The sequence below is a fragment of the Diceros bicornis genome, chromosome 22 (genome assembly GCF_020826845.1).
Source record: "Diceros bicornis minor isolate mBicDic1 chromosome 22, mDicBic1.mat.cur, whole genome shotgun sequence".
Taxonomy (NCBI): domain Eukaryota; kingdom Metazoa; phylum Chordata; class Mammalia; order Perissodactyla; family Rhinocerotidae; genus Diceros; species Diceros bicornis.
In genome coordinates, this window is record NC_080761.1 from 30,476,052 (window position 1) to 30,488,552 (window position 12,501).

Consider the following 12,501-nt stretch of genomic DNA (forward strand, 5'->3'; position numbering starts at 1 on the left):
GACATAGAGTGGTCACGGAACAACTCACAAGACATCAGTCATCTCCTAACAAAAGAGAATAATTTCATGGTTACCAAGAGAATGACCCTGGAGTTATGAGCAACTGTTTTATGCAATCAGTTATGAAAAGGAACACATGAAATGAACTAGACAAGACAGAGTTCGAAGATTTCCAGAATGAGACGATGAAAATCAGGAAAGACAGAGTATGGCCATCTCCAGGGCAAACATCACTTTAATAATTGCTGAAAAAGATAGAGACCTTTTATCATCCAAGTTAAGTGATGAAATACCAGCTAAACATGAACTGGAAGAAATAAAGAAGTAGGAACCTTAACTTTTGTACATTGTAGATAGCCCAAGTTCACCTGGAAAATTAATTTCAAAACTTGAAGCAGAAAACTGAGGCCCATGATGCACTTATGATCAGACAGACACCATCTGGAAGAACATGAGCAGAAAGGGCAACACAGAAGCAGTCCGCTGCAAAGGAAGGGAAAATACGCAAGCAGAGAATTCAACAAATGGAGGGTAAACTACAGAAAATAAAGGTATTATAAAAATATCAACTTGCTGTCCAACAGAGGAAAAGCCTATGACAACTGGCTCCTCCTGTGATACTAGAAGAGCTCTTACTAAAAAGAAGCAGCCACCTTCCTGAGGCAAAAGTAATAACAAGAAAACCTATGGAGGAAACTGCTCCCAAGACCAATGGCTATAGAAGTTTCAGGATGATCAGGAGCCCAGGAAGCTCCTCCTCTTTGATCTCATCCATTTCAGGACCGCCTATCATGAGCTTCCAGTGACAGTACCTCATGACCACACCAGCTGGCCAATCTGGACCACGCCCTCAAGCACAGTTACTTCAAGCACCCTCACTTTGCCTCCCTCACCCTATCCTGAAGGGCCTCCACGTCAGCCCTAATAGAAAATGCCCCAATTGCCACCCATAAAGGTCCTGCCTACAGCCAAGAATGCTAGAGACCCTGAAGGGTGAAGTGTGTGTGTACACAGAGCACCAGCAAAATACTTTGTATTTTGGTTCTGACAAGACCACAAGGCTTCTCTACCAATAAAATCTTGCCATTTCCAGTGTGCACACTACTCATTAGGTGGTGAATGAATGAATGAACAACTGAGTGAGTGAACGAGTAGCTCATTTCTGTACAATGTAAGGCATTCAGCAGGCAGGGCAGGCATGTGATCTACCTGAGCTGTACAGATGTTGCTGGTAGCCTTATCTCTCCGGATGTGTTGTTCCCTGGTTTGAAGAGCAAGACGATACACTTCTTTCCCAGCGGCATCTCTGGACCAAGAATAAAACATCCAGTTAGCACAGATAATCACAACACTAGGAGTTGTTGTAAATAGACCTGCTTCTTTTTCTTCCCTGCTTGAAGTGAACTCAGCAAATTTACTTTGATGCAAGGCCATAAACAAACAGTTCCCAAACCATCCTCTTCTCAACAGGACTACTAATTTTTAGTTTGTACTTTGAAGATTTGCAGCACTGAGATATATACAATAAGGCTGGGAACCTTGAAAGGAAATCTCCCAGGACTTACCCACCCTAACATAATGATGATGACTGAGGATTAAATTTCACTCTGAGCTTCTTGGCAGACACAGGAAAAAGGGAAATATCTGACAAATGAAACAATTTCTGTACTAGAAATCTAAAGCAACTATGACTATAAAGAAAAAGAAAGATAATTTTACCACTTCTCACTCACTAAATTTTTCCCTTCCTAACACAATTAAAAAGTTGGATAAACATAAAGATTCGGCAGTCTTATCCCTTATTTCATCAAGCTCTGGGGTCCATTTTTCAGAAACATAAAACGTTCAACATAAAAATCAGCAGACAATAATTAATATATTAAATTTTTTGAATTAGAAAGCCTTCTGCCTCATCTCGTCTGGTGAAGAAACACCACTGAAAGAAGCTAATGTAATAATAATTGAAGAAACGGTTATTTTTACACTAAAAAGCAAGGCAGCTTTTTGCTGTCATGTGACAAATTGAAAGTATTTCAAAAATTCACATCATTCGCTGATACAGACTGTTCACTTATATTAACAGTCCAGCTTTTATGAAAGGTCAAAAAGATCATGCTAAACTTTCCCAGTAATAATCATGACATTCATCTAAATTCTTAATCTGAGGAGCCTCATCAATGAGAAGCACTCAAGAAAGCACATTTAGAAATCACTTGAATGGCCAAGAGGCAGGATCCTCCAGGAAATAATGTGGATCACACTTAATGTGTGCATGGTAATCTCCCATTGCACTTGTCTTTACCTAACTGTCTGGCATGATAGTACTTTTGAGAACGCAACTGGTTAGGTATAAAACACACCTAAAATGTTCAGTCTCTCAAAGCTTTCATCAACCTAAATAAATTCACTTATACGGCTTCAATACAAAGATGTTGCAAGTTACACACATACTTTTCCAAATACATACAAATATATGCATTTGATGAGAGGTACTAGTTCATATCTCAAACAGATTCTCTCTTCTGAATCTATGTTGTACGTTTCCTTAACCAACCCAGCATGTCCCAGTTAAATTCAGAGAGAAACTGATAACTTTTTTGATCAAAGAAGGAATAGGAAAAATGATAACCACAATAAAAAGGGAGAAACATGAGCTGCTTTACCTTGTTACCCCAACCATTCTTCCAGGCATCATCCTCACCAAGCTTTCTCTGACAGCAAAAAAGGCTGCATGTGGTCCCCCATAGCCCAGCGGCACCCCAAATCTCTGTGAGCTGCCCAGGGCAATGTCTACTCCAAATTCTCCAGGAGGCCTCAAGATACACAGAGCTAAGAGGTCAGTAGCACAGCAGGCCAGGCTCTAGACGGGAAACAAGAGAGAAAGTGGACAAGGTTGTTGCCTGCCCCTGAGAGCAGTGGGAGAGTAGCAAATTACCTCCATTATAGGCAGACTGGCAGAATTTGTTCATATCCTGTGAACTTCATTTACTCATTGATTTATTCAAAAATATTTACTGAGTGCCTACTATGTGCCAGGAATCAGTGAACAAAACAAGACTGAAGAAAAAGGGTAGGAAGGAGAGAGTTTTACCATTACAGGTGATAAACATATGGAAATTAAGACACACCAAAAATAATAACATAATTCAAAATTGGAACACACCTCCATGGACCCCTACAAGGGGAAGTTTGCCTACCCCAGTCTGATGAGCTCTCTCCACGAGTTCTGTGAAGTCTTCCACCCTCCCCTCAGTGTCTGGGTACTGGAATAGCACTCCACTGACATCTTTTCCACTGAAGTCCATTTCTTGGGGTAACTTCAGCTCAATGAGAACTCCAGTATATCTGAAAAGACAGAAGACAAAGAACAATCATGCTTTTGGTTTACCACAAAAAATCAAATTACTTTAAGTTTCTTTTCAGTGATACAGCATTCAAATTCTGTGTCCTTCCTCAACGCCCCCCACCCTCACCTCCACCCCATCCCAACACACACATACATGGCCCATCCTACACCCAGCCCCTTAGTGGTAACAGAGCTTCACCCAAACTCAAGTGTACCCAACAGCTCATCTTCTGTTTCTCTCTCCCACTCTTACCACTCCCCTTCCCCATTCCTGTCAGAACCTGCTTCTGAGAGAGGACCGGGAATGTCCCTTCCTAGGGCTACAGAACCAATACCTGTAACAACAGAGCTGTCACCACTCTCACCTTGGATCAGTCTTAGGTGAACGGAAACCATCAGTAAGACAAAGAGGAAGAACCTTCCTCAGGTTCTTAAAACCATCTAATTCCACTCATATGTCAGAAAACCCCTTCTGAAGAGATGGTGGTACGGGGTTGGGGGGAAGATTGCCCAGCTTTTACAAGGAGAAAGCAAATAACACATCCACAAGTAGTAGTTTTGCTGGGTTTGTTTTATCTGGTTACAGCACTAAACAAATACAACGTGCTTCATCTACATCATACACCTACGACCTAGGTATTGTGTGGATCCCCTTTGAACTATGTTTGCAGGAATACACACAAAATCATAAGAGTGGTGTCAGAGTTCCATTTTCCCCCCTCTGCTTTTCAAACTTTCTGAAACACTGTTTTAATTATTTTAATATTTTAAGTTTTCTTTTTACAAAAAGAAAACAAAACAACATGGTAACTTAATACAAAGCAAAGGCAACTGAAGCCACAGTGTATTTTCTCCTCAATTCTGACCATTTTACTTACCAGAGAGATCCCAGGAAGAAAGTGGGAAGGAAAGTAAAACTCAACAACCCCAATTTAAACCGGGTTCACCTCCAATCAGTTTGCAAGTAAGAGGGAGAAACAGCAGAGATGAGCATGATATTATCCCTGCATTCAAAATATGAATAAAATTAATTACTTGGCTCGAGTCTGGATGACAGCTATTGTCTGTGGGTGGCAACGGGGGTCAACAAAAAATTTCCTCCTCTTGTTGTGTCTGTTGAAAACGAAAATCACATTCCGACATGAACATTAAAGAAAACAGAGTATCTTCTAAGAATGCAAAGCAAAGATGGTACTTAGGGAAAGTCTCAGCATATAAAAAATACTGTGTCATTCATTAATGACTAATAATGATACTGTTTAGAATTCCACTGAAATCCAATTCCCATTCTAATCCCATTTAGCAAAATCAATCTTAAACTGGTTTAAATTTTTCAAAATAAACTGTGAGGAAAAAGAAAGAAAAGCAAAGGGTGATAATGAGGTACAAGTAGAAATAAAAAACTTCTGAGAATTTTATTGCCAAAGGAGCATTTAGAGATTATCTAAACCACGTGTCTGTGACATGTGCAGGGCCACAGGGCTACTGAAGCAGCAGAGTTGGGTCTAGGACCCAAATCCTGGGAGTTCTTTAACACTCCGTGGTTTCAGGAAACAAAACTGATGGGGATGCATAACAGTTCATGTATCATGAGCACATTTGTGTAAAAAGAAAAGGGTGGGGATACATGTATACTGTGATATGCATCTAATTTCCCAGAAAAATACACAAGGACCAGCTAACAGCAACTTTCTCAATGGAATGGGACAGAGAAAGAGCAGGTTTTACTTTGCATTATATCCTTCTCTACTGTTTGAATATTTTTTCCACTACGAACAGGTATTATTTTTCTAATAAACATAAACTTAACAGACGAGTAAGCAGAGTTGAGGAGATACAAAAGTGATTAATTAACCAATGCACAACACTCTTCACAGTTTGAATCTAAAAAAATCTGGAAAAAAGAGCTATTTAAGCCTAAATGACCCAAGACAGAAACAAAAACATGGCTAATTTAAAAAAAAATTTTGCTAAAGATCAAAAGCACAAGGCTGCTTTTCAAGGGTAAAATTAAATGCAGGTCCAAAGGTATGAGAATTAAGAGAGAGGAAGCAAATCAAGCATTTGCAGAGTTTGAGTAGCCTATTAACTCTAATCGGCTCAGGACAGAATCCCTGAACCATTAACTAGAAAGATCTCAGCTTCTGCAAGTGTGCGATGAAAGCTCTTACTTAGAAAAAAAGGCAGGAGGGGAGATGGGAGAGCATCGAGAAGGTGGATGAGGAAGAGGTAAGATGAAAATGAGTGAAAAGTTGAGAATAATAACCAGAGGGGTGGATGGACAGCATTCCTTTCTGGCTGTCCTTCCATGACAGGAGGAAGAGACTGAACCCACCCCCACTGCTGCAGAGGAAGCAGGGTCCATGGCTGGAACTTAGAGGCCTCCATATCTGCTGAGTGAGTTTGGAGTTCACCTCTCAGGTCTGTGGAAGCCAAGAAAGAGACTTATATGGGCATTTGGGGCCAGAGGCATAAAACCTCAGATATACACACCACAAACGTGGGCAGATTCCCCAATCAGATGACCATCTATGTGAGAATTCTACCAGGAAGGTAAGTTCAAATGTACTCACAAGGCAAAGAATGAAGGAAAAGTGAGGAACTGGGGAGCAATTGTTAACTATAGACCAGGACCCAGCAATTCTACTTCTAGAAATGCATCTTCAGGAAATAATCAGAACTTTTGACAAAGATTTATTCTAAAGGTGCACAAAAATAGTATTAATAACAGTAAAAGATTGGGGCCAGCCCCATGGCGTAGCGGTTAAGTGCGTACGCTCCACTGCTGGCGGCCCGGGTTCGGATCCCGGGCGCACACTGATGCACCGCTTGTCAGGCCATGCTGTGGCCGCGTCCCATATAAAGTAGAGGAAGATAGGCACAGATGTTAGCCCAGGGCCAGTCTTCCTCAGCAAAAAGAGGAGGATTGGCATGGATGTTAGCTCAGGGCTGATCTTCCTCATACACACACACACACAAAAAAACTAAAAGATGGGAACAAACTGAATGTGGTAACAATTCTATTCTAACACCTCTATTTTGTAACAATAGAGGTGAGGTTACACAAATCATGGTACTTCCATGCAAGTGAATACTACTATGTAGCCATTAAAAGCCATCTTCTGGAAAGCTGACTAAAGAAATGGGGAAGTGTTCACAATATATTGTTAAATAGAAAAAGAAAACAAGCTATAAAACAGTAACTACAACCTAAGAACAATATTCTTCATAAAAGAGGGGGATACTTATTTACATATTACATTACAGATTGCCAGTTCCTACCCAATACCCATTCTCCCCCTCACCCATAGTGACAGACCCCAATATGTAGGGTGCAGCTACGTGCCCATCTGAAAAAACTAAATTTTCCCAGGTCACTTGCAGAAAAGGGTGGTCAACAAAGCTTAAGTGAAACGTGTTGAGTGGGGGCTTCCAAAAAGCCCTTTAAAGAGGGCTTATTTAGCTAGAAGTACCCTTTACCTTCCCCCTTTTCTTCCTCCTGAATGCAGATGTCATGGCTAGAACTTTGGCAGTTGTCCCGTGACCATGAGGATGAAAGCCTCGCACTAAAGATGGCAGAGAGAGAGGAGCATGGGTCCTTGATACTATCTCAGCGTTGCTGTAACATCCCTGAACATTAACCTCTGAACTTAACATTATATGAGAGAAGAGCCAAACTTTTTCTTACATAATGTTCAACAATAAACAATAGTGGCTTTAAAAGGCCACTATTATAGATCTTTTTGTTACCTTTGCTAACTGGTATAATGATACTGATACAATGTATCTCACACATACAAATGTCTGTGTGTGTGTGTGTGTGTGTGTGTGTGAGAGAGAGAGAGAGAGAGAGAGAGAGAGAGAAAGACAGAGAGAGAGAGACAGAGAGAGAGAGAGAAACAGAGAGATAAGTCACTGGGCACCGACCGGGACAGTGGAGCCCCACCTGCACAGTAAGCAAGAGACTGGAAGATGTCCCTCGCCCTGAGGGAACCTCATGCTGGGCCTCTCACCTGTGGCACAGCTGCATTGCCTCTGCAGCCGCAGTCGCCTCATCCAGCAGGGACGCATTGGCCGTGTCCATGCCTGTGATGTCACATACCATGGTCTGATAGTTGAGTAAACTCTCCAGCCTCCCCTGAGACACCTCTGGCTGGTATGGAGTATACTGGGTGATCCTGTGAAGGACACAAAAGGCTGCGTCTAAACTGTGACTCCACTATTCAGAAAAGCTCGCAAAATGTCTTCATTTTAGAATTCAGTACCTGAAAATTGTTTGCCTCTCTTGAGGATTATATAATACATCAGTAAGCATCCCTTTTGGCCTTTGTAAGGGAGCTCAGAATTAAATCATAGCAACAATATTATCCTTTGTTTCGGGATAATCAGTACTTACTCTTCTATCCCTCTAGTATTTTTTAATCTTACATTTCTATTTTAATGATCTTATCCTATGTACGTGTTTTATTGTAAACTGGCTCTTAAAATCCAGTTGAGCCTACCTATGGTTTTATAAACAGAAATTTCACTTCCTATTATCTTTCTTCTAGGTAGAAGCTCACCTCAATCACGGCTCACAATAGGAAAGCATCCAAGAAACTAACGTCTAATACTCAAAACTTTTGTTTTTGGGAGGGAGGATCTTTGATTTATACTAACAAGGAGAAGTTCTATGTGTTCCTAAGAAATTATAAGAATTCTCACTATCCCGTTGTTAAGGGTCTATGGAAGTTAATTCCATAGCTATCAAAATTCAAGGATACAAATGGTTAGAAGGCGGCATGGACATAAATTCTAATTTTATAACCCCCAGTTATTAGCCAAAAATGTGCCTTCGGGTATGTGAGTTAACCCACTTAGTGCCTTCATCCTTTATTTCCTTCCTTCATTCATTCATTCATTCTACAAATGAATGCCTACTGTATGCCTACTAAGTACCAAGAACTGTGATAGGTTCTGGTGATACATCATAAGCAAGATGGATAACAGTCCCTGATCTCAAGGAGAATATATCGTAATGGGGAACAAGAGACAATAAATAAACAAAATCATTCCAGAGGGATAAATATTTTAAAGAAAATAAAACAAAGTGAAAGGATAGAGGGTGATAGGACTTGTCACAGAGCTGCTGTCTTTTCACCAAGAATCCATTCACTCTGACTACCACCAGATGGGTCAGATTGGGGTCCATGCTCCCACATGTGACTGACATCATTTCGTATCTCTATTGTTTTCATTCTTCCAAGTCAGAAAAGTATTAGGAAAAAAATGTAGGTTTTTTCTCTTATTTTGTTTTCATTTTTTAAGCCCTTTTCCTTTCTCTCCTTGTTCAGGTAATCGCATTCAGGATATTTCCATCCATCTTTTTTTTTTTCGTTTTTTGAAGGCTTTGAAATCAATGTCTTCTTACCTTTGAGGGGGAGTGAGGTAGGGGAACAACCAAGCAGTACAATGTCAAGATTTTGAAATAATTTTCCTGAAACTTTTATTGGTATAGTAGAGTAAGTGTGTGTGTGTGTGTGTGTGTGTATAGCAGAGTAAATTTTTGCTTCAATTAACTCCTTGAACAGCTTAGCTTAGCAACTGTAAATCAGTTTGCCAAATTCTATGTGGGTGGTGAACTGGAAAGAATGAGGCACACAACACGTGATGTAGACAAAATAGAAAGGGAATCTGAGCAGAAATGAGGGCACACAAAGGGCAGAGACAAGGGGCAATTGTGATCTCAGATCAGATAAGACCTTCACACACAGCATAGCCTGCCACCATGAAGACGTATGCTTCGATTGCCTGGCTAACAAGAAATTTCCATGTTACTCAGAATCATTATTTGACATATAGACAGACGTGCTAACTTGCACATATACACACACACACATACACACAAGCATATGCACATATCAGGTAGTCCATCAAATAAAAGGAAAAGATTCAGTATACCCATAAAGATGCACACAAAATACATAGTGGGAAGAGAGAGTGATGCCCCAAGGAATTCATCACAGCACTGAAAATAATATTGAAAAATGAGCAACAAAGTGTCCAATAAAAGGAAAATGATTAAAAAAATTAGACAATATACATATAATATAATACTACACATTCACTGTGAAAATGATATATAAAAGAATATTTCCTAACATGGAAGATGCTCATGATATATTAATTTAAAAAGTAAAATATAAAATACCATGATTCCATTTTTGTAAATTTGTAAACACATGTGAACCAAAATGTAAGCAGTGGTTTTCTTTAGGTGGTGAGATTAATAGTAATTCTTGCTTTCTTTTTTTTTTTAAAGATTTTATTTATTTATTTTTCCCCCAAAGCCCCAGCAGATAGTTGTCTGTCATAGCTGCACATCCTTCTAGTTGCCGTATGTGGGACGCGGCCTCAGCATGGCCAGAGGAGCAGTGCGTCGGTGCGCACCAGGGATCCGAACCCGGGCCGCCGGCAGCACAGCGCGCGCACTTAACCGCCAAGCCACGGGGCCAGCCCTCTTGCTTTCTTTTTATTGTCTGTTCTAAATGTTAAAGACATCAGCTACCATTTATTAACCACCTTCTATGTGTCAGGAGCATATTTACAACCTTTTTTCTGATTATGTTATACATGTTCATTGTAAAAAGCTGGAAAATTCAGATAACTATCAAGAAAATAAAATCATCCATAATCCCCAAAACCCCAACATAACAACAGTTAACATTTAGGTGTGTTTCTTTTCAGTCTCTTCTTTTCTTTTTCTCTTTTGTGATGGGCACATTCAAGTGTGCTGCCTATTTTTCTGTTGCGTTGTCTGCCCCTTTTCTTGTTGATTTGTGACTTTATACATTCTTTTCTCTTTTTTCCTCCAGTTTTATTAAGATACAATTGACAAGTAAAATTGTATATAAAAGTTGTACAATGTGATGATTTAATATATTTTGTGAAGTGATTATCACAATCAAGTTAATTTCAGTATCTTTTCTACATCATAATCATATTTAATATTTAAAATAAGATTACACTCTGTGAAAAGTTTTGTATCTCGATTTTTTTCCATTAACTTTAAATATTATTCAACAATATAATTTTAATTGTTGTGTGGTATTAAATCATTTTTATTTATCATAATTTATTTAACAAGTCCCTTCAAGTTGAATATTACTTTTGGTTTTAAATATTAGAAACAGCATAACAGTGAATAGCCTTGTCCTTGTCTTATTTCCTTAGGATAAATTCCTAGAGGTGGAATTTCAAATCATAAGGTATATGATAATTAATTTTAAGGCTCCCTCAAGTATATAGTGATTCACAGGTTCCCTGTATCTTCACCAATACTAAATATTAAGAAGCCTTGGGTTTCAACTTTAATTCTTTAACTACCTGTGAACTGGGACAAGTAAGTAAACCTTTCTCTGCCAATTTCTCTTGGGGATCAATGGAGATAACATCATCTATATCAGACATTTCCTTAACACTCAAATCAGATTAATATACATAAAGCATTTTGGAAATGGTAAAGTCCTGCCCAAATGTTAGGTGTTTTGAAAAGTTGTTTTTTCCCTCTGTTTTGGTCTTTAAAAAATTTCTAAAAGTAAACACTCATAGACTTCTCCCAAAGGATTTACTCATAGTTCTATTCAGATAGAATAGTTTCTACTTGGAAACTGTTTTTTTCTGGAAATTCATCATGTCCCATGTCAGCTTCACATTCCCTGTTCTTCCTCCAACTAGATCTCCAAACATACTAGTTTCTCTTCCTGAATATTCTTATTCCTTCAAAGGTACCACTATTCTGCCAATTCTCAAGATAGAAATTTAAAATTTTTTTTTAGCCCCAAATAATGACCAATTTCCATTAATCTTCCTTCCAGTATCCTATATCCACCTCTTCTTCTTTGTTGCCTTACCAGCCTAGCACAGTGCTTAATATAGAAAATTACCCAATTTTCTGTTGTATTATATGGATATATATTACATCCAATATAGCGCAAATATGTGTATCTGATGCCCCTACCCAAATGGGGAGGACTCACCATTACCTGCAGGAAAAAGCCTCAACCTTCCCAAGCACAGCTCTTCATACCTGAGACCGTGCTGTTCCTTTGATCGCCAACTTTGGGATTTAATATTCCCCCTCCTTTGTGTAGCCTTTCTCTCCTTGCTCACCCCTTTTATAAATCCAAGCTTAGGCTGATGCTAATTAGCACTGCTAAAGGTAGAGAGCTTTAAAATTGTCTTCTTGCAAGGATAACAAATATATGAGCCCACTTCTTTTATACTGTAAACTTCTGTTATAATCCACAGAGTTTTTACACCACTAAAATAAAACCGGCATTAATGCTCTTCACAATCACCTATTAAAGGACTATCTTAGATTGGTGAGTCTCAAGCCTGGAGACACTAAATAAACCCCCATTTTAGGAGAAAAAAGCTAGCACAGGGCCTGCATCCTGCAGACAAAGATTTAGTTGCCTCAATTAGGCAAAACATAGTGATCAGGAAAACGTGCCTGTGATCTACAATTTCTATGCTGCGACTGACTATTTAACTCAATTGGTTTGTTTCTAGATGTATTTTAATATTAAAAAACAAAAAGTATCTGCATATCCAAGAAGGCATTTTGTCTCGCTCAAATTGGATGCTTGATATATTCAACATGGCATTAACATTTATTCCAAAATAACCCGTATTCTCTATGATTTTGGCTGTGACTCTCTTTTGGAATTGAGAAAGAGGGAGGCAGTGGGGGGTTTTGCAGTCGGACAAACATTCATGAGATTCTCTCATTTTAATCCCAGTGCCAAAATTACACAAAACAGAAATAGCCACAAAGAAAATATAAATTTTTTTATATTAGTTACTGTTGTTATCAGCAGTCAAAAATTTGGAACAGTGGACTCCATAAAATAAATTCCAGACCTGATGTAAATTTTCTTGTGAGAGCCCAAATGTTTGTATTCTTTCAAGGCTACATTGCCCATTTATTTTCGCCTCACGTCACCGGAATTTGTTGGTTCCGTCTCTATGGAAACCATTCAGAAGGGTGATAATGTGAAGTCTACCCTTCTTCATACGCACAGCCCTCCCTATCACGGCTGGGGAGGTATAGTAACACCCTCTGGTTCAGATCAGCTTTCGGAGAACAGAAAGGAACAATATTTAAAATGTGC

General features: G+C 39.1%; 1 protein-coding gene across 1 annotated transcript in view; it reads right to left on the reverse strand.

Annotated features, from left to right (window-relative positions):
- The window catches only part of GLDC (glycine decarboxylase), a 92,125-nt gene that overhangs the window by 56,524 nt on the left and 23,100 nt on the right, over positions 1 to 12,501 (reverse strand). Inside the window, exons 4-8 of the mRNA XM_058565781.1 lie at positions 7,360 to 7,524; positions 4,382 to 4,459; positions 3,198 to 3,345; positions 2,664 to 2,860; positions 1,210 to 1,306 (exon numbers count right to left, since the gene is read on the reverse strand). Coding sequence (XP_058421764.1) covers positions 1,210 to 1,306; positions 2,664 to 2,860; positions 3,198 to 3,345; positions 4,382 to 4,459; positions 7,360 to 7,524 — 685 coding nt within the window. The remainder of the gene's footprint in view (positions 1 to 1,209; positions 1,307 to 2,663; positions 2,861 to 3,197; positions 3,346 to 4,381; positions 4,460 to 7,359; positions 7,525 to 12,501) is intronic.